Source organism: Amblyomma americanum, chromosome 8 (genome assembly GCF_052857255.1).
Source record: "Amblyomma americanum isolate KBUSLIRL-KWMA chromosome 8, ASM5285725v1, whole genome shotgun sequence".
Classification (NCBI taxonomy): domain Eukaryota; kingdom Metazoa; phylum Arthropoda; class Arachnida; order Ixodida; family Ixodidae; genus Amblyomma; species Amblyomma americanum.
The window spans coordinates 8,602,548-8,625,089 of NC_135504.1; the positions used below are offsets into that span (position 1 = coordinate 8,602,548).

Genomic DNA, 22,542 nt, shown 5'->3' on the forward strand with positions numbered 1-22,542 from the left:
TAGAAAAGCAATGGAGAAAGCTTTTGACGATCGCAATAACGTTAGTCGCAAAAAAAAACACACAAGCCTGTCGATGGGAAATCAGCGGATGTATTGTTACACTGAAATTTTTCAATATATATAAAAAATGGCGTTCATAAACTCCTTATCGTTCAAAAATGCTTTTGTTCAGAATTGTTTGGTATATATCCATGCTTTTAAATGTGTGCAGCCTTTGTCAATAATGTGCAGACCACCAGGATTGCTTCATGGCAGCTCATAATGGCCGACATAACTCCGAACCTTATGATGGTGCGGGGAACCACCGTCATTGCCACTTCAAGGCTTAGGACCCTTGTAATGGTTGTCTATAGACTATATATAGACTCCTTATAGACTCTATTGTCGACTTCTTTTTCTATTCATAGTCTACAGACCGTCTGTAGAAAGAAGTACGCTGAAAGTTTATGCCACAAATCTATAGATTGCCGGTAGACTTTGTAGGATTTGTATTGTCTATAGACAATGCTATAGGATTCTATCGACTAGTCAGTAGACAGTCTATAGACTCTCAATGGATATTGTATAGACTGCCAAAGAAATTTTTGTAAGGGGATCAACTCCTAAGGATGGCAAAAGAGCCCCGCTGTATGCGGGGTTCACTATACAGAACCCGGTAACACGTATATTTTTGACGAAGTGCGTACCAATTAGTCAGATTAGTGGTTCCAAGACATCCCGTCTTCTTCTTCGTCTTCCCAGAGCGAACAGAAGCGGTTCATGCAGCAGCAGAAGACGCACCACGAGTCCTACCTCAAGGTGGCCTCCATCGTCAAGAAGCAACGCAAGAAGAGCCGCACTGGAAACCGCGGCTCCAACGTCGACAAGGAGATCAAGGTGGGCGTGTGCACCCAACCTCGAGTGTGTGTCCTGCGATGTTTTGTGCCTTCGGTGTGCCGCGCCTTGCCCATTATCTGCTAATGAACACAGAAATCTGAAAAAGGTGGCTTCTCGTTAATTGGGCCACGCTTAATGTGACATTCCAGTTTCCTCTGACACTGCGTTCCTGTCAGCGTTAGATGTATAAAAGGGACACTGAGGACCACTCCCTCAAAATCATTGTTAAAAAAGGGTTATTTGGCTCTTTCTGAGTATTTTTACGTTTTACCAGCTGCAAAAGACGCATTTATCGCTGAGAAAATAAGATTTTCAGATTTTCCCATTAATTGATTGAAACCCGTGACGTCTACACAGAAAAGGGCGGGTTGCCACTGTTCTTAAGTAGGGGCATTGTACCGTATATACGCTCTGGCAACCGCGACCCAAAATTTAGTTTCGGCGCACGCGTTGTGCTTTCGCAATCGGCCGGTGACGGCGAAACTTGTATTTAGATTTCTTTTCTTTTCTGGCTTTTAAAAGTTGCGTTTTCAACGAGACGGGTCTCTTTGTGGTTAGAATGCAATACCATATTGATATAGGACAACTCCTATACGTCATCAGTGCCTCTTTAACGCAAGCCTGATGGGTCTCCCATTTATAGAACTCCACGTAACTTGGAGAAATGTTTGGGGCCTCTTTCAGTTTATTCCTTTGTTTTTCCCACCAGCAAATGCAAAGCCTGGAGGAAGAGAAGGGCAAGCTAGACGGCTTCTGCGAGAGTAGCCTGAAACAGGTGCGTGCCGTCTTTAAGCCACTGTTCTTGTTTTTCTGTCAGCGGTGTGATAAACCTTGGCAGTGAAACCTGAAACTGAAGCTACTCTACACTATAGAAACGCTAGAGGACAGTTGAGTCCCTTTCTACTCCTTTCTCTAAGCATGACCTCTACAGTGCGTTTTCAAGTTTGAAGGTAAAGTAAAAGCAGACATGGTTCTTGAACCCGTGCTGTGTGTTCCGTTTTGATTGCTCGTATCTGTAGTCAAGCTGTTGCTTCCTCTCGACATTAGGGGGAGAAAGTTTACGCCGCCGTTAAAGACGATATAACGTATAATTCGTTGACATTTGATGCACAACTGGAATGTAGTAATGTCGGCTGTTGGAGAAGCCTCCCACAGTCTAGACTTGTAAGCCGATGTAAGCACCATGAGCTTGCTGCGGAACCGCAGAGGTCACACACGGGACAACAGTAACCAAAGCCCCTAAATTGATTCTGAAACGCCTTCGTGGCTTCAGCTTTTTCTTGCGTCCTATACCTGCGTGCTTCGGCATGTGCGACACGCACTGGGGAGTCCTGACGCTAGCGTCTCTTTGCCCGAACTGCGGCGTCACTCACTTCGAGGTCTTGACGCCGCATGCTCTTTTGCGGCACGCAGTGCGGGCCTTGGCGCCGCGGTACCTACTGGCCTCGCATTCTGTTGCACGAAGTGCGGGTTTTCAATGGTTCGCCGCTTTCTTTCCTGGTCTCGAGCTCGCCGTAACACTTGTTCAGCAGCACGGTCTGTTAACGGTGGCTTTCCCTTCGCAACTGAGGGAGAGAATTCTACGTAGCCAACCGGAATGTACCGGCGTGAGCCTGCACCTATCCCGCCGTGAAAGGCAGGCACGCGCAGTCCATCTCATGTGTGTGCTTCTTTTTTTATGTGTGTGCTTCCTTTTATAGCTGCCCCCCGTAGTGGGTATGTGCCAGCAAAGTCTGAGGCCTTCCTTCCTTCCTTCTATAGCTGCACCTGGTGCAGTAATCGCTACTGCCAAAACATCACGGTTTGAGCCAGTAACGGTCTCTTTAATACGAAGGAAGTACACCTCGTATTGAAAAACTGTGTGACAATGTTCTGAGCACTTCCTGCAGTCAGTAACTTTAAGCAGTTATCAACGGGAGAACTTTAAACGCGGCACAGGAGGTCCTGAGGTTAGCAAGCAAATACAGCAGATGGAAACCTCGGTCAAAATCTTAGTAGCTGCTTTAATTTTGACTTTTTGAGTGGGGAATTTGTTTCCGTCGCCAACCGTAAGTATTCCGCATTTTTAAGGATGGGAACGTTCCCCACACGGCTTGGGCACCACACCCTGCCCCTAAAAAGGTGTGCGCTAGGGAACAGGTTACTTCCTTTTTGCTCATTTCGTGTTTACGGTGTAAGGCTTCTCTCTAATCCCTTCCCAAAGAGGCGAAACTTTCGCCTTTGTAGGAACATGCGTTTCACCTTATTTCTTCCCTCCAGGCTTTTCCGGCAGTTTACGGTGCGATGGTTTCATGATGATTCCTAGAGCTCCCGCTAGGTGAGCACGAGGGATGCCAGTCCATCAGGACATAATAATAATAATAATAATTGGTTTTTGGAGGGAAAGGAAATGGCGCAGTATCTGTCTCATATATTGTTGGACACCTGAACCGCGCCGTAAGGGAAGGGTAAAGGAGGGAGTGAAAGAAGTCCATCAGGACCAAGAAACTAAAGGGTGCGGTGACTCTGCATTGTCTCCAAGTGCACCACCCTGCCTGGTACCCTTCTAGCGCGTGAAGAAAACGTTGCTCACTTCGAACTCGTCTAATCCACCATAACCGCTGAAGGCCTTATCTAAAAATTGGAGGACGCTTAAGCTTCGCCTTTAAGAGTGGAACGCGACAGCGTGTTGCAGCACTGCCAGGGAGTCCACGGAACGCCATCGCCCGTTCGGCGCGACGCCTTGCCCGTTGCACAAATCGCTCTGCTACGTATGGCGAAACGGACGCGCGGAGCGGCAAACCACGTAGAAGCGCTGCCAGGCGCCTTGCCGAAACGCGCGGGACTCAAGTTGCAGTCGTGGTTCGTCGGCACGTCATTCTCGACAAACCCGATGCCACGAACGCCAGCATAGCTTCCGCGCCGAACGAAGGGGCAGCAAGCCGCAAGCTTCGTGGTGAACGCGCTTTGGATGTGCGCTGCGTTGTTCGCCGCTCACCGCGTGATTCCTGCGTGACCGCACGGCCCCATTGCGCCCGAACGAGACGAGCGGGGGGCGCTGCCATCGCGCGCTATCTGCTGGGGCAGTGGCGTACATTGCGAGGAGGAGGAGGAGAGATTTTTCGCTCACGGCCAACGCCGCCGACGCCGACGACACCGGCTTTTCTGCGACACGGGGCCCTTAACGCTCTCGCGTTAATACCTCGAAAGGGATCCTTAAGCTAATAAAACGAAACAAAAAAAGCAAGCGCCTCCGTACGGAAACGCCTTTCGAAATACGCTGGTCGTTGCATACAGTTTCGTTAGGGCGCAGAGACATTGAGAGCGACAATTTATAGCCGAGGCAAACCAGAAACCGGCCCGCGTTCTCCCCGTTGCATCAACGAGGAACACATCTCACTTCCCAAACGTGTAGCCTATCCATAGAGACCGAAGGTACAACCGCCGCCATACGTTATACGGTCGCAGTTCGGTCCTACGCAATTCCGCCCGTAGGCGAAGAGCATTCGTGCGTTTTGCAAGGCTCGGGACTTCTTCAGTGTCTCCGAGAATTAATGGACAGTAGCGTATTGCCCAAGTCTTCACCTCTGGAGCGTAACGGAAGGCGGCGCTTCCTCGGTTTACCCTCCCCCCTCCCCCCCTTGCTCCCTTGTCCAGCGAGCCATTAAATTGTCCCGGCCGTGGTCGGCGGTGTCTCACGCTCGCCTCCTCGTCGGCGCCCGGAATGTGTGCTGTCCGCCTGGAATTGTCTTCGTCCTTTCGTTTACCCTACTGTGCACACTTCCGAGAGATGGCGCAAGCTCCGCGGGCCGTGTCGGAGCAATCGGAGCGCCGTAAGCGTTATAAATTGGAGGCGCGCGGTGTCCGGGCGAGGAACTAAAAAAAGAAATGAAGTAGCGGGCGTATAGGGTGAGGTTGGCCGTGCGTGTGGTCGTTCTTGTCGGCGAGTCACGGATGGAAGCGAGTTCGTTCTCACAACTTCGGTGTCTTCCAGAGGGCGCTCGCCACGCACGGTTTGCGAAAGCGGCGTCTTTCTATGGGGGGGGGCGACAACACTGATACAAATAAAGCCCTTGACGTACCCCCCGTTCTCGCCTGGAAGGTGTTGCTATAGGTGGTTCGCTTTGCGGACCGATCGCTTATGTCTTAGTACAGAAGAACGCGCGGTGGGCAGGCGCACTGGACGGCATTCATCGCGATTACGGCGGACGTTGGATAACGTCTTCCTCGGGCAAAAACTGCGGTCGAAACTTAGAGAAGAATCGATCTTCGGCAAATGCCTGTGTGTTGGAGCTTTCAGCGACTTTTTTTTTTTCGCACGTTAACACCCGCGTACGATTAATGGAGGTTTTTTTAATGAATAGCGAAGTAAGATATCCCTTTTCGAAACAAGAAAAAAGTGAAAGAAATAAAAGTGGTACGGACTGGTTACTCCTAACAGGAAAAAGGCTTTATATAGTGTGTGTATGCCTTCCGCTGCTGTTGCTTGTACGGGAGTCAAGGGTTCCTCAAAAGAATGGGAATGAATGAATGAATGAATGAATGAATGAATGAATGAATGAATGAATGAATGAATGAATGAATGAATGAATGAATGAATGAATGAATGAAAAAGAAGGCAGTGAGGTTAACCAAGTATAATCCTTCTCGACTGACTACCATACACGCCCCAAAAGAGAGAGGGGTGCATAACGGGTGAAAAAGGAGAGAGATGTGAATTCGAGCACATTCCGTCTGTTGGCCAATTGTTATTTCGTTGCGAACGAGCTTACTATATGTTGCTACTGTTGTTGCTTGTGCGCCTTTCTACTGCTGCAATCCATCGGGGATGCTTCTCTGCATCCTATTATAAACGTACAGCAGCGGATGCTTCGGCTAATAGATCAGTTTGTCCCCTTTATAACCTATGAGTCCTTTAGTCAGCTGGTACTTCACCAGAAGTCCGGAGTTCGATCAAAGGGCCGCAAGGTTTCTTTTTTTTTTCGTCTTCTTGTAAGTTGGCGATTTGAGAAATGTCTGGGCTCTCTCTTCTTTGTAGCCGCTTGACTACATGGTGGGGAACATTCGGTGCAGTTGATTGTTACCTGGTCCCTCCCCCGCGCAGGCCATCACGCAAGAGCGGCGGCGGTTCGGCTTCGTCCTGGAACGCCAGTGCTCCCTGGCCAAGCATTACCTCGCCTACACAGCCAAGGCGAGCATCTCTATCGTAGTCTCTTTCTCTTTTTCAGCTGTGTAGAAATCCTGTTCGGTTTTATTAATTTACAAAATACTGCAGGTCCTTCTCGGACCCATGCAGCAGTGGATACAAGGTAGAAAAAAAAATAGAATAGCGGAATGAACGAGGGAAACAAGTATAGGCACAAATAAAGACAAAATAACCATTCCATCATCACAGAGGCACCACGGTGGGAATGATGTTAGATCAAGGCGATTAACGTGCTCTAAGAACAATTCAACTGTGTGGCAGCTCACAACAGTAGATGGCAGTTTATTCCAGTAACAGATAGCTGAGGGGAACAAGGAACATTTGTAATGTGAACATTAATGTGGCTTATGAGTTGGCGAAGTGCATTCACATTGTTAGTTCTCGAGGAGTCGCGGAATGGTTCCTGAAGGCATTCTTCTTTTGTTATGTTGAAGTGTCCGTGATAAAGTAGGTACAAAGACTTGTCTCGATGCTACTCTACGGTGAGCTAGGCTGTGTAGATCTGCTTTCGTTAGTAGGTTAGATATGCTGAAATGCCTGGAATAGTTTGAGTATTCAACGCGTACTTCTAGGTTCTGATTTCCTTCTGATCTACCTATTAAATATTCCTGGCGAGGACTCCAAATAATATCAGCATACTCTAGGGACGGTCTCACGAGTGTTTTGTACGCATTAAGTTTTACAGCAGGAAGAGGGCTGCGTAACCTTCTTCTAAGGAAATACAACTTACCCTGGACCTACTGAGATACGTTACTTAGGAGTTGTTCCCAGCTCAGATTATATTTTTAAGCCTTCTAAGCCTTATTTGCTCACATTTTTAGGCACACGTGTGCCTTAAAAGGTTGCATCAATGTGTTTTTGTCCGCATTTTATCGCACACCGTTCGAACTGACTTCAGTTCAACTCCTTTGAATCATTTGGAGGACAACTGAGCTGAATTTTTAATTCGGTTGGATTACAATTTGCAACACGCGCCCTTTATAGTGCGTAGTCTAACGCGCATGTCGAGGCAGCCGCATACGTCACGCCGTTGAAGGCACACGTGCTGCAGAAAATTCAAAAAACTTTCTTTTTCTTTTCAAAGCTACGAAGTGAGAGTCTGACAGATGTCGTATATGTCACAGATGTCACAGAGTCTCACAGAGGATGAATCGCTCGCACTGGGTTTTCCGTCAAAATACGTGGGTGACATTCAGAGCTCACTCGCGACCGACAGCGCGTTGTGTGCAATAACTGCGCAGACTGTACGGGATTGTAGTCCCCACCTAGTCTCTCCATTGAGAAAAACTGAATCACTTGGCGTTTGCCTCGATGACTGCTTTACAATGCTAGTCTTGAATTTTGTCATCGGTAGCCTTCGGTGACGTGTCTGTATTATTTTTTTTTCTGAATTCCCGCAAGTCGACTAGTCTTTTTTTCTGAAACTATCGTTACAGTTTCTAAAATAGTGAATTAATTACGCATTATCATCCGCCCAAGCGCTTTCATACGGCTACAAAATATTCTGAATTTCACACAATCGTCACAGTCGAAAAAAAATTCGCCTTGGCCGAGGACCATGACCAAGTCTTTGTTTCAGCTAAGAAAGGTGAATAGAGTGATGCTGTTGGTGAATTTAGGTGGTTTCTAATGTGTATTTATACCTCCTTATTTCAAATATACTTCATGCTTGGCTCCACTAAACACATCGTACGTTACAATTTCTCAAAAAAGAAGCCTATCTGGTCTTTCATTTTTCCCCTGCCGTTCTCTAATTTATTCATTCAACGTGGTAAAGGTACTGTATGTTTAAGGGTGAGATTTAGCCGTGGTAGGAATCGTTGTTGCTTTTATCTCTCACGCATTAGTTGCATCCTTTGCTTTCGCAGGGTCATGCGCTGCTACAGCAGAACGTCGAGGGTTGGCTGGACATCGTCAGGACCAGAGAGACGCTGCCGGAGTCCATTGGGAAGATCTTCAACACGGTGCCCGAACTTCGGGTGCGTCCACCGACAGAAGCAGCAAGGGCTCGAGGAGAAAATTTGAGATAGATTGTTACATGCTACTGTTCTCAACACCTAGAGAGTGGGGAGCCAATCACTCTGTCACTATAGGATCCTCTAAAATTCACCTAAATTTCGTGGCATCTTTCACCGTGGTATCTTGATGGGTTCATCTGGCTATACGCTGAGTGAAAACGCCGATCTTTCACATAAATTGAATTATTCCGAAAAATGATTGTTTCAAATATTTGGTCTTTCCAGAGACTACAAATGACAACTGAAATAACGAGTTTTAACTCAGAATTCACCGCCATCATTTCAGGCATGTTAGAGTGACTGTGCGTTTAATGTGTCTGTGTGTGCGAGCGTGCGTACACTCTTTGTCAACAGTTTAGATCCCAGGGGGTCTGCTTCTGAGCCACATCCATGTGGCTTGTAATACATTATCAGCGTTCGAAATTTCCTGAAGGTAAGAAGATTTTTGGTCCTACCCCTTCCGACGGGCCAGACTTTCAATAATGCTACAGAAGCCCGCTGCATGGCTTAGAAGCAAACTCCCTGGGCTCTAAACTTTTTAAAAGGTTGTACGTGTGTGTGTCTAATGTGTGTGTGTGTGTGCGGGGGGGGGGGGGGAGAGGGGGGTTCATGATAGTAGACCTGTTGGGTTTCCTCTATGTCCGACAAATTTACCCTGTTTTTCTCTCACTAAATTATAGTAACCGCCCTGAAAACATATTGTACCTAAACAGCCGTGTCTGTAAATAAATTCAACTCCTAAATACTAATGAGGCGCCCATGTGACGCGGGCTCAGCGTCAGCCGCATTGGTAAGAGCGATGTGGAAGAAAAAAAATGTCGCAACAGGATGAATTCAAAGGCTCATGTGAGAGTTCACCCATTGGTCACATGATAAGCAGGTCAACCCTTCATGGGACCATGTGAGCCCGGCAATCATGTAAACCCATATTCACGTGATCCCATAAGTCACGAGTCACGTGATTCTGTGAGTAACGTAATCCCAATAAGTCACGTGGCCCCGTAACTCACGCAACCACAGGTCATGTGACCCCCTAAGTCACGTGACCCCACGAGATTTACGCATGAATCTGGCTATAACAGCCCACGCTGTTAAACCTTCCCCCGAAGCCGTTCCTATTGGTAATTCTTCTCCTCCGCCTCTTGGCCTCGCCTTCTCTGCAGCTCCCGGTGCGTTGCAGCAGCGAGTACGCCTGCTCGGGCATCCTGTCCGACCCGGAGTGCTCGTACGGGAGCCTCACGCGCCGCTTGCCCCGCAGCACCGACAACAGCTGCGTCGACCTGCGCTCCCTGATCGGAGGGGACCCCTACGGGCTGCCCCCCAGGACGAGCATGGCGCGCGCAAAGTCCGACTTCAACCTGGCCTCCTCCACTGCGAGCCTGGACTCGGCCGAATACGGTGCGCTGCCTGCTGGACGTGTCGACGAGCATGCTTTTACGACGTCGTCGGTTTTCAGTTAAACGCTTAGGACAAGCTACAAGCGGTCTCTGTTGGGCACTGCATCTAATGATATCGTGTCATACCATGTTGCCAAAGGCGCAGAGCAGAACCGAAACTTTGGTTAAAGAACGCCATCCAATGGCATAAAAATGTAGCTGTCATCAACAGGTAATAACAATATTAGAGGCATTTTTAAGTATCGGCGCTGTTTTCCTAATGCATGATGTGTTTCAAACGAGGCCGTCGCGGTGGCTCAGTGGTTTTGGCGCTCGGCTGCTGACCCGAAAGACGCGGGTTCGACCTTGGCCGCCGCGGTCGAATATCGATGGAGGCAAAATTCTAGAGGCTCGTGTACTCTGCGATGTCAGTGCACGTTAAAGAACCCAGGTGGTCGAAATTTCCGGATCCCTTCACTGCGGCGTCCCTCATAGCCTGAGTCGCTTTGGGACGTTAAACACCCATAAACAAAACCGCAATAAAGAAATAAAATAATTTGCAGAGCAGTAGATTAGCACTGCGTTTTTCATGTGGAGAGCAGCAGTTCGAAGTCCGTTACTGCTGCTCTGTAGCATGCATTTGCTATCTGCACTGGGTTTAGGCTAACTTTTAGCAAATACCACGATATGCTTGCGAGCCTATTGTCATTTAGCATGGTTCTCGGTGAGCTTGCTATATTTGACAGATACGTAACTGGAACTTCCGGTTCGGAGCCTGTGAGAAAATGGAATCGCACATAGTTTCCACTGTTCGGCCAGGGAGGCAATACAGAAGACGTCCTAGTAGTTATCGGGTTCTGAGAAACTTCGTACTCTCTATACCGCTAATGCACCGCCAATTTCAGGCCTACGATCGGAGGTATTCCTGTGTCCTTTCAAATGCAGTGAGCCCTAGCCGTGGTGGTGGAAGCCCCCTAGTGGGAAGTGGCGGTGGTGGCGTGGCGGTGGGCGTGGCAGCAGGGGACAGGCCCCGTGTGCGCGCCCTCTACGCGTACCTGTCAAGTGGCGAGCACCAGCTCAGCTTCCACGAGGGGGACGTGATCGCGCTGGTCGGTGGACGCAACAAAGGATGGCAGTACGGCGTCAACCTTCGCAACAACAGGTACAGAACACTGCTTGTCCTTCCACCTGCTTCCCTGCACCGTTCCTGGCATACCGAAGCCAGCGGTTACTGCAAGTGAAGGAAGCATTTGGAATTGCTTGGGTTCGATCTAGTTGGTTATGTTCTCGATGCATTTACTTGCGCTGCATGGTAATATTTCGCGTAGGTTAGAAAGTGACAGACGACACGTTTAGCAGCGCACTGCCAACCACAGCAGAGACAGATGTTACTATTTCTATGGTGGTATTACTTGAGGTACGTTAATTGTGCGACCATTCTTGACAAAAAAAATAGTGAGATACGTTAACTGGTGTGGCCATTCTTGACATAAAGTAAAATGCCTTGCCAGATTTTCTTTGTTTCATTGGATGTTGACTTCGTTTGTGCATACATACTAGCAAACCCCGCAGCTCCCTATCATTGTCTGCTCAGTAGCAATATTCTTGTGGGTGACTTGCAGAGTCATGCGTGATTTCAAACTTCACAATTCCTAGGAAATGTTGCAAAGTTTTTCGTAAAGTATCCTGGAATCTTCCAGCTCAGTAAAAACTCCCGACGCGGTCGTGATGAAACTTAGCGGCAAGCCGAGGAAGCCTTACAGGAAGACAAAATGCGCATTTGTTGGAAAAAGCTGCCCTTTAAGTGAGCCCCCCCCCCTCCCCCACCCCCACCCCCGCAAACGCAGCCTTCTGTAGTACATCGATGTACTTTAAAGTGTATAAAATTACTTGTAAACTCTCAGTTTTATCTTCCTGTAATCTAGGTAATGATACCCTCTTATTGCCTTATAAATGTTCATCCATTATCGCCACCTCAATCAAAAAGTGATCATTTAACGATTGTGCTAAAACAAGCACTTCTATGTAGCATTTTGTACGTGCACTTTGTATTGTTTCATCATTATGCTAATATTTTATATGCTTATGGATATATTTTTACGCCTTGTGTCTGGCGCTGTTTGGCCTAAGCTGCCTATGGGCTATAAAAGCCTGTCATTACCCTCATCATCATAATCATTTCTGTAAACATTACTTCACAAAACCTCGTAATGCCTCTCGCCCATACACAGGTGTGGTTGGTTCCCCATCGCCTACACAGAACCGCACGACCCCGGGGACGCTTCGGACTTCGACAGCTTTATAAGGTACCTCGCGAGCTTTCCTTACGCTCCGTAGAAAGTGCAGTCCCCAGAGCCTCGCATAAGGCTATTGCAGCCATCTCATAGAATCTTGCAGAATGTTCCGGCACCAAAGGCGCTTTTCTTATGACAACTGCACGCTTTCCCGCTAGTTCATGCTTGTCAAAACACGTAGCGCAGCATTTTGGAGTTTAACCTGGCCGTATACCGAAATTTGGTTACTACTCTTCAGTGCAGGGTTCTGGAAGACTCATTAGAGTGCTGAGTAATTGTATCGGAGTGCTTTACAGTAGTATTGAGTTACTGGCGGTGTCACGGATGCAAAACTCTCTACCGTGAATCGGGCCTCACTATGAACCACGTTGCGTGCTGTTCGTTTATGCGCATGCGCTGAACTCAAGGGTGTCTGCGCCTGTGCAATTACTCATAGCGCTTGCTGGGGCCTTTCTGCTAGAGTTCTTCCATCGTTCAAGCTTCGAAGCTCTATATAAAACCCATGTAATAATAACTGCCACTCTAACTGGACCAAAGCATTGAGGGTTAGAAGAGTGGCTTTAAAGAGACCCTGAAATGATTTCGATTGGCATATTTTAGTGTAATAGATCTCTAGAGGTGGTCTTTTGCGGGTAGTCGAGCTAAACAGTCAAATTTGAAAGATCTGCATAGACCCTATAATTTAGAAATAATTTAAAAAAAAGAAATCGCTGCTCTCAATATCTGAGCGCGTTGCCAGACGGCCCATTGGCGCCATGGGGGTGGGGTTCGCGGCGTTTAGGCGTCGCCCTAGCTATGGCAAGCAGCGATATTTTTTTAAATTTATTCTAAATTATGGGGGCCACGCAGACCTTTCAAATTTGACTCGAATACCAGCAAAAGCCATATCTGCAGATCTGTTGCACTAGAATATGGCCACCGAAATCATTTCAGGGTCCCTTTAAGGGTTAGCAGACTGTCGCGCCACTTGCGGCATTCAGGAGAACTACTCAATCACTAGCATAGTGCAGAAACAAAAGTTGCAGGGCGCCGCTATGGTTGCCTAGTTTGGCCAAAGGCGGCGCCACCATCTATAAACCTCCGGGAACTGCCCACTGGTCATGGTCCGACTTTTTTTTATGAGTTTCTTAGCTGACAGGATTAAAAAAACGGTGCTTACTGCGACCACGTTGCAAGCCCGCCATCACTGTCTCTTGACGGGCAGTGAAAAGCCAAGTACGATTTCCAGATTGCTAGGCCTAATCCGAGTCTATCGCTGATGCTGCGCTTGTGTATTTTGACAACGGTGCCCCAAGCGGTGCTGGCTAGCGGCAGTGGTGGTCCCGGTGACCCGGCCGGAGTCTAAGCCCCGCTTTCGCCCTCTCGCTTAGCGGCTCGGACAGCTCCGCGGCCGTGCCCTCGTCGTCGTCCGAGTCGTCGGGCGGCTCGTCCGGGCTGGGCCGCTGGCGCCCCCGCAGCACCTACTTCGCCACCGACTTGCTGCTGCCCCCGGGCCCCGCGCCGCGCCGCCCGCTGTCCAGCTTTGCTGACGCTGTAAGCCCTGTCGCCGCCGCCCAGCCTCCCTTTCCCTCTGTTCTTTCTCTTTCTGTCTATCTCTTTCTCTGCGCGCCTGCCAATAGCCTGATCAGTGACCCTATGTATGCAGAGGGATGCAGAGCTCCTCTTCGCTTCCATTGTGGACAGAAAAATAGCGGGAGTGTAGGGAAGGTGGAATGCGACCACGTAGAAGTTCCTCTATGTGTACCAAATATAAAGAACATAGTTTCCTTCCCTGATCTTGCCATAAGACCCCTATGCATCTTAGTAACTCCCACCCCCACCCCCGCCCACTGTGAGAAATGTGTCGGGCTACCCCACTATTTTCTAGGAGTAGTGTAGCTCAACCTTTAATTGTGCAGAGGGCGCATTAGCTAGAAACACCTGCGGCATGTAAAGTAAGCATTTTAAGCTCGATGGGAAACGGTGCCATGTCGTGTAGCATTACGGGTTACCACGGTGCACGCTGTGGTGTTTCTCTGTTGTTTCAGAAGCGTAGTAGTATTGTTGTAGGTGGTAGGGGAAGGGGGCAGGAGGCGTGAAGTGGATTGATTAGACAAATGGGAGCCCACGACACCACGGCGCTGCACATCACATCTGCACTTGCCGTTTATAAGCACACTTTCCAAAAAGGTGAACAAATGCAAAACTTCGTACATTGCTGTCGTCCACGCCAATGCACTTCTTAAACCAGTAGTTGTGTGGAAAGCTGGACGAGTTAAATGAAATTTTGCCTCGAACAAGAGCCATACACCAGTATAAGAATAGGGCTACATAACACGCGTATTGTGTAGTCCGCCTTCCTGCGTAAAGTAACGCTACAGATATGACATGTATCATTGCACTAGACATGGACTGAATCTGTACCGACTGTAATCAGTCCTCAAAGTACTTTTTTTGTAATCCCACAAAACGCGCTGTAAAGCAGAATGCGCTTACGCTTTTATATGCTCTCATTCTGTGCTTCTTTTTATCACGTTCTCACACATCCCTCTTCGCCCTAAAACACTCTTCTTTTCACCGTGCTCTTCAGCGGCACGCTTCGCAGTGTAGCTTAACGTCGTGCCGCAAAACGCCTCGCGGGCCAAAGCTAAACGACATTTCGATTATTTAAACTTGGTTTCCAAGGTTCACGCTTGAAGTTTATTTGCTTCCGAAATTTTACTTATTTCCCACACCTCGACAATGAGATAAAACATCAGCAAGGAACAGAACGCGATCGCTCGGCACCAGCCATGAGCAATGCGCTCTAGACACGAATACTCCTATATGGGAGTGAAGAAGGAGTACGTTCATTTTACTTCTTTCCGTTTAGAGTGTAGTTACAGTGTAAGACGCCATTTTTACACATTGTAACAAGTTCAGGAACCTGCTCCCAAACATTGAACTAGTTCGTGTCTAAAAGCTTACTGCATTTGGTTCAAAAGCTCGTCTTGAAAAAGAGAAAACTGAATAGAGGTTGCGCTCACGCAGGCATGCATAATTAATTTAACTTAACAGCTGTAAACGCTAACTCAACTCTAGTACCACACCAGTAACGAGGAGACGTAGCGTATGCTAACCGTAAAGGCGCTTGCAGGATTAAAAGCCTAGAAGACAACACTGCCTGTACGTTTCGGCATTTAATTGCGCTGACAAATTCTATGCCGAACAAAAATGGCAATGAAGCCTGGTAGAGTCGAGGTAGCGCACGGAGTCTTGAGAGTTCACACGAATATTTAAGATGCTTGCCGTGTCGTTAGAGGTGCAAAGATCTGGATTTGATGCTGTGTGACTAACAAGGCAGCTGCTAAAGAGCAGTAGGAGATCTATTAAGTTGTTGAAGTGTGGCTGAAAACGTGTGACAAACAAACAACTTCTTTCGAGGCAGAACGTTTCGTCGAAGAGGGTTCAATACCAGGAATTCGGGACAGCGCCCATCCAGTGCCGCTAAGCCGACACGCCTATATGGCAGTAAAAAGAGAGTAAGCTGTCCCCTAACGCACTCACTTTTGTAAAAGCGAGTGCGCCAGAGTAGAGCACAGCTTACCCTCTTTTTGCTCCTTTCTGTTCAGAGTGAAACTGCCTATCACGTTCTGTTCTGCAGCTACTCAGCCATTCTCTTTCTTTCTTATGTCATGGTTGACGTCAAATGTTTTTTTTTTATTTACAAAGCCATGAGCCACATGGTGGCAGCTAAGGGAGCTAGAAGCGCTTGTCCCTAATTCCTGGTAACTACCCAGCGGGAACTGGAACTCTGCTGGACGTCCGCAGGACGTCTCGAACGTCTTCAGGACATCCAAAAGAGTTTAAGTGCCCATTGGGGACAACTTACACGATTTGCCCGGTGTACGCTCGTCTATGCGCCGCGTAGAGTGCGTGTACCGAGTTCATCGCGTACTGGACGTCCGCGGGACGTCTAGAACGTCCTCAGGACATCCGAAATATGCATTCAAGGCATATGTGCATTTGTCATATCTGAAGGCCGCAGTTAGTGCCCATTCGAGACAACTTACCCGCTTTGCCCGGTGTGCGCTCGTCTGTGCGCCGCGTAGAGTTCGGGGGTCGGGTTTACGGCGTCCCACACTGCCAGCCCAATCCCAAACCTCGACAGTAAGTAATGCTTTCCGAGTCCACGCAAGTAACCCGCCAGAAAGTGTGTCTGTGTGTGTTGTCGTGGCGTCGACGCGCAGCCGTCCTTCCCCCTACGGCTGGAGCCGGGTGCCGAGGACGGCCGTGACGAGCTCCATCATCGAGGGCTACAACCCGCTCTACTTCCGGCCGCCGGCTCTCCCGGAAGAGGACGAGGAGGAGAGGCCGGATCTTCCTCTTCCGGTGTCTCCTCCGCAGGTGAGCCGCCACACCTTTTGGCCCCCGTCCTCTCACGTGTGCGCCCGCGTCAGCACTTCAGGTGTCCGTTTTCTGTACATTTTCGTGTTAATTCGGGACGCCAGCGGACGATTGTAAAGAGGTAGCGAGTGCCTTTTAACGGCCGGTTGGTGTTCGCGACAGGTGCAGTTGTCACGGAAGTATAAGTGCTATCTTGCACTTTGCTGATACAGAGACTAGACATAACAATTCTTTCCATGAGACGGCTCATGCCTTGCTTGTGAACGGCTGCTTAAACTCGTTGTTTTCTACGTGATAATTGGTTAAGCTCACCGCGAACTACATGGTAACCTCAAAATGTACGTCTTCTTGGAACAAGAGACACAGATAAAAACTTCGCAATGCTTCATTCGAAACGTAACGAGTACGAGAGAAAATTCTAATCTTAAAATGGGGGTGTTGCATCACACCGTTCTTTATACTTTCTTGTGTTCGTTTAACGCCGATTTTGCTTTATTCCCCTTCAGTACATCTGTCGATCAACAAATCGGGACACATGTAACCATAAAGTATGATTTTTTTTATATATAGCAGCGACCATCTTCATCATCTATGTGATGTCAACACATCAAACCACGACTGTCATACCCCGGTCCACTTCATGATTTTACGACACGTTCTAAGCATATGTCACCTTCAACCCTGTTTGCTAATGCGTTGGTACCGCTCCTTCGTCCTGCAGTGAGCATGCCTGGTTGATGATGATGATGATGGCGATGATGATGATCGTAAATGAAACGCTAGGCTAAGCAAATCTGTGATGCTAGGCTTGAGGTTAGGAAATGCAGGGATATGGTGGCCGCAGCTGGCACAGGGCAGGGTTATTTGGAGAGATATGGGAGAGGCCTTTGCCCTGCAGTGGGCGTTGTCAGTCTGGTGATGATGATGGTGACGCTGAACAATGCCTAGCTTTGAGCGCTAAAGTGCGTTTGTTCTGCAGTAGACTTAAGCTGACTTATTACGATGGTAATTAATCTAGGCCCAGTCCAAGCGTATTTAAGGCTACACTCAAGGTTTCTTCAATGTACCGCCTAGACTACGATAAACGACGCTTAGCTTTGTTAACTTGCCCGGAGATATGTTCGTTTAGCTCTCAACTTCTCTTGGATGATTACGATGATAACTAATCTAAGCTCATGAGGGGCGTACCTAAGGCCAGGCTAAGGCTATCGTCAGGGTAATGCTTAGACTACACTAAAACGGCGGCGCCATACTTCTGTCTCGCCCTTCCCCGGCGCGCAGCCTCCTCCGCCACGGGCATCTCCTCCACCGGCGGGTCATGCGCCGCCACCCCCTCCACCACCACCGCCCCCGCCACCATCCACCCCGTCTACCGGCACCTCCCCGTGGCGGGAAGCGGAGCACTGAGGCCCCCGCGGCGCTCCATGACGTCGCCGTGCCCATTCCCGCTGCTGCCGCCGCCGCGCCTGCCGCCCCCTGGAAGCCACATGCACGGCAGCAGCGACAGCGGATTCGGCAACGAGGCCACGGCGGCGGCCGGCACGGCGGCACCTGCCGCGGCGGCGGCGGGAGCAGCGACAGTGGCCCCAGTGGCGGCCACTGCGGTGACGTCACCTGACGCCAGGCCAATCACCGCGACGGCTCAGGACAGCGTCCGCGAGGAGGATGAAGACCAGGAGGAGCAGCCCAGGTATGCAAGACATCCCTGGCAGAAGAGAGGATGGAGAAGTTAATACTTCAGGGAGCCATCGATCCCCTCACCTCCCCCTCCAACATTTACATACATGAGTGTCTTGTAAATGTTGTGTGCCTCACTGTTTTGATGCCGAAGTTACCGGCCGTGGTGTCCGTGGAATAACTGAGCTGTCCGAGAGGCAGCTTTTTTAATATAGACGCCTTGCCACACTGTAGGCACAGGATACTTCTAAAGTTACCAGACCACAGTGTCTTCTTTTCAGCAGTATCTTCTGGCATCTTCAGTTCTTTATGAACCTACCAAGGATGTCAGCAGTGACAAAGAATTTAGGGTTTTGGGGTTTTCTAAATGCCCCACTACACTGTTTGAAAACAGGCCCTGTGACCTGGGAACTTTTGCTCCATCCTGCACATTAAAAACATCATTATTGTTGTTTACGTGTTTGTTTATTATTGTTTTATTCTTCCATCACTGCAGTCATAGCCTAAGACATGCCATAACTGTTAGAAAGAAGAGGGAAGGAAAGATAAAGAGCAGTAAGAAAATGCAACACAGCCACAGGTACAAAGTGGCAACAAAATTTAAACACTGATGCAACAACCATGTCAGCATACAGAATAAACTGTAATGTTACAAAGGAAGCGCGGAAGTTTCATTACACACACTAGACACAGACCCCTCCGAAAACCTATTCCCTCGGATTTAGCTGCAGAAAAAAAAATGAACGAACAGAACGAAACCTTAGTACAACCTTTGTCCGTAAAGTTCCGAGACTGAGTCTATTAAAAATGCGTTTAACATTGAAATCATTTGTGCAGCACCCCTTCGAAATAGTCTCCTTTGCAGTTTATACATAGCTTCCAACGTTTCTTGAGGTCTTTGAAACAGTTTGAAAACACTTCTTTTGGCAGGGCTGTCAGCTCCTTTGTCGTGGCGTTTTGAATGGCCTCCACGCTCCCCATCCAGCGACCTTTTAGGGCTCTCTTCACACGATAAAAGAGGAAAAAATCGCATGGGGAGAGGAGAGGTGGGTATGGCGGATGGGGAAGTGCAGTAATGCTGTGTTTGGCGAGAAATTTTATCACGCTGAGAGCAGTGTGCGGCCTTGCGTTATCGTGGAGAAGGCTCCACAGTCCAGATGCCCACAAGTCAGGGCGACGGCGTCGCAGTGCATCACGCATGGGTTGGTGTACGGGGATATAAAACCTCTGATTCACGTCTGCCCTTGTGGTACGAACTCGTGGTGTATGACACCTCTGGCATCGAAAAAGCTATCAGCTATCAGCATCGTCTTTGTTTTGGTCTTCTGTCGCCGCACCTTTCTCGACGCCGGAAAGATTTTCGACCGTCATTCGGAGCTCTGCCTCTTTGTTTGAGGATCGTATTGAAAACACCATGTTTCGTCTTCAGCAATGATGCTGTCGACGAGTTCAACATCCTACTCTGCCTCGGAGAGCAAATCAGCGCTCACTGATACCCGCGTGTCCTTCTGGTCCTGTGTGAGGGAGCGCGGCACTAGACTGGCAGAATTCAACATCCTTCTCTGCCTCGGAGAGCAAATCAGCGCTCACTGATGCCCGCGTGTCCTTCTGGTCCTGTGTGAGGGAGCGCAGCACTAGACTGGTATTCAGCATTCGTTTCCCCAAGTTCTCACGCAAAATTTGGTGGAATGTCGTCTTACTAATGTCGAGAGCATCTAATAGCGCGCGGACTGTAATGGTGCGGTCTTGCTGTACGATTTGCCTGATCCGGGTCACATTGTTCTCATTCCGTGAGGTTGAAGGGCGCTCTGCCTTGCGTCGTCTTCCACCGACGTTCTGCCCGAAACGAACCTCTTGTGCCACTCGAAAACTCGCGCCCGCGATAATTTCTCGTTGTCATAAGCATCACAAAGGAGCTCATACGTCTGTGTGGCTGTCTTGCCAAGCCTCACACACAAATTTATGTTCGCACGTTGTTCGAGGTGGACGTTCATCTCTCCACATTCACTCACAGTGGAATGCGCAATGGACTAGTGACAACGTAATTTTCAACATGTAGTGCCATCTAGCGGCTGCCACAGCAATTAACATAAAAAGTTCAGGTTAGCCCGAAAAGGTGGCGCTACACATACGCACCAACATTTGTTTTGGTTAATCATTTCTAAAATAAACAAATAAGTCTCGAAACTTTACGGACAAAGGTTGTGTCTGACCGACGTTTCACCAAGGCATTCGTGTTCTTCCGAGCGGGACGAGGACAGGTTCCAGTGGCGAAACGTCGGTCAGCTGATTGAGGCTCTCCTTCCTCCCTTTGTTCAAGTTTGCGCTTTAACATAGCACCTTGAGAAAGATAATTTAGACACGTGGGATCCATGGAATAGGGCGCATCATTTTTTATCGCACTTCACCCAGCTGCCTCTGCAAAGATTAGTCTCACATTATGTTTCGACAGCTGAGGCACACTGTGTCAGGTCATAACTGACCGTCATTTTGTGATATCCGACTAGACTGCAGCCATTGAGCATTCGCTCCGCTATTAACCAATTCATCATGGCCTCTAGAGGAATATACTTCAAAGGGCACCGTCCATGTTATCTGCAGTTTTCTCCGCATTGTTTATCTTTTCTTCCTGGTTTCTGAATTCGCGATTCAGACTTCATTCTTCCTGTGAGAGTAGAGGCGTTCTTTTGCGAATTCATGTATAACTGAGTGGGTCGTGAATTTTTCTTTTTTTCTCTTAAATTTTTTCCTCCGCATAATGAGAGGACTGTTGTGGCTTTTGTACTATTTTAGAGATTTCTTTTTCCCAATGTTTCAGGTTTTGCTTTGCCGTTCAGTTCACGAGATTCAGATAGCTGAGGGGTCCGACAGCGTAAAATCATAACAACGTTCGTTTGCAGAGCAACTTATTCTGGGCGAAATACGACTATTTGTACGCTGTCGACTGTTTGATAGACATTTTTTGTACCTTATGTATAGAGCGGCGGCATTTACAGCTTCATCACTGCTGTGTGAAACCACAGACAGGACGGCATATAGACACAAAGCACGTAAAGCGAAATCGCTGACGACGCGACTCAAGCCCTTACCAAATCCACAGATCCATCTTATAGATGGAGTACATGTTTTCTTATCTGGTACTTTACTTCAGTCATGCGTCAGTTTTGTTTTTTGTTTTGTTTGTTTGTTTTTGAATAGCTGAACAGTCTGGTTTTTATTTGTGTGGTTATGCTCATTGTGCGATTTTGAATTTCAGCTGCGGCGTTACTGTTATCTCGTGAGTTCTCCGGCTGTACTGCCGTTTTGGATTTTAAATGGTTCTGCAGCATTCACATCGCAAAGTGTCCTTAAAAACTCTACAAGTGGCTTTTCTGATGAAAGGTGCAGTTGCATAACCTCGCGATTGAAATCAGGTTAATCTGCTGTCGCTCTCTGTACGATTTATCAGATGGTGAAGATCAACCTGATTAGCGCCTTAAATGTTTCACACAGTGAATCTGACTGGTCTCGGAACGTTTCCTCATAAATTTTCTTCGTGGTTTCTTCTGCGGTAATTAGCCGAGTTCTTGCGTTAGATGATTTTTAGGATTGTCGAAAGCGCTTTATTCTCATGAACACTTTATGGAATAAATATGACTCTTCTTAAAACTTCAGATCTTTTAGACAACTGAGACAATCTAGGAAAGTGCGCTGGTCTCGTAGTAGTAGCTCAAGAATACTTTAGGGCGTACTAGACTACAATGTAACTAGACTGTGCATCAGAGCAGTATATCTAAATTGTATGCTAGGCTACAGTACATATAGGCAATGAAACTTCCCGACCTCATTAGCGCCAGACACAGTCAATCATCATCATCATCATCATTCTTATCTTCTCTGCATCTTTTTTCTTTGCCTTCAGGGAAAATGTCTTCTCATCCGTCAAGCTGAAGAAGGTGCTAACCGATGACCGATCGGCGCCCATGATCACGTGAAGGACCGGAATATCTCCATTTTCAATTGTTTTTTTTCTTCTTCTCTTTTCTGATTTGAGGCCTCGTGTGATCGAAGGCGGCCCCGAGAAACCGGAGACATTCCAGAGACTTGGCAACAATGCAGCAACTACTTGTGAACGTCATTCCTGCCAAGGACTGTCTTTTTTGCACGACTCTCTCCTACTTGTTGTTTTCTAGTATACCTATTTTATGAAGGCCATACTCGGAAGTCGTTGGACGAAAAATAAGTCTTTATACAAAGACGGGCTGGGTGCCATCGTCGGCGCCTCTTAGTAATATATATATTAATATACATATGTATAAACGGTTTTCGCGCCTTGTTGACCTGTAAAACGCGGTGGGAAGCGTATTTGCTAATAAACGCCAGATACCCATTTCTCTCCTATGGTGTCTACCTTGCTGATGGATCTTTCCAGGAAACTGCAGAGTCGGAAGAAGCGGATGTTGTTTCTATTGGGGTTGACTCGAAAACCAACCGGTTCTGGAGGTGATATACTAGCTTAAGAACCTCCAAAACGATGATTTTCAGGGTTCAGCGCAACGCATTTCCAAAATGCTTGACAGCTTCAAGCGCGCAATAACCTGTTGGCCGACGAAAGTATAGAGCATTTTTAATGGAGCATGTCTCTATGCAGCATGTCGGCATGAAACACGTCTCTATGGAGCATGTCTCTGTACTGGTTGCCTGCTCGGAGTAGGCTTTTGTATATCATGTGCACATACCCAGTAGAACAAGAAACGATAGAACCGTGTCAA

The 22,542-nt window shown here is 48.1% G+C and overlaps 1 protein-coding gene across 3 annotated transcripts in view; it reads left to right on the plus strand.

Moving 5' to 3' along the window:
- The window catches only part of IRSp53 (Insulin receptor substrate 53 kDa), a 153,857-nt gene extending 131,697 nt beyond the window's left edge, over window positions 1-22,160 (plus strand). The window contains exons 6-16 of one of the 3 annotated variants that reach the window (XR_013307878.1): window positions 742-876; window positions 1,586-1,651; window positions 5,960-6,046; window positions 7,930-8,040; window positions 9,243-9,477; window positions 10,401-10,617; window positions 11,687-11,761; window positions 13,120-15,721; window positions 15,760-16,114; window positions 17,396-17,804; window positions 21,693-22,160. Coding sequence is in view for 1 of the 3 variants with exons in the window: in XM_077633780.1 (XP_077489906.1) it covers window positions 742-876; window positions 1,586-1,651; window positions 5,960-6,046; window positions 7,930-8,040; window positions 9,243-9,477; window positions 10,401-10,617; window positions 11,687-11,761; window positions 13,120-13,282; window positions 15,958-16,114; window positions 17,396-17,804; window positions 21,693-21,765 (1,728 nt within the window). In the remaining 2 variants the exon portion in view is untranslated. The remainder of the gene's footprint in view (window positions 1-741; window positions 877-1,585; window positions 1,652-5,959; window positions 6,047-7,929; window positions 8,041-9,242; window positions 9,478-10,400; window positions 10,618-11,686; window positions 11,762-13,119; window positions 15,722-15,759; window positions 16,115-17,395; window positions 17,805-21,692) is intronic. The other 2 variants (XM_077633780.1, XR_013307879.1) reach the window with 2 other exon arrangements.
- Window positions 22,161-22,542: the final 382 nt, after the last annotated feature.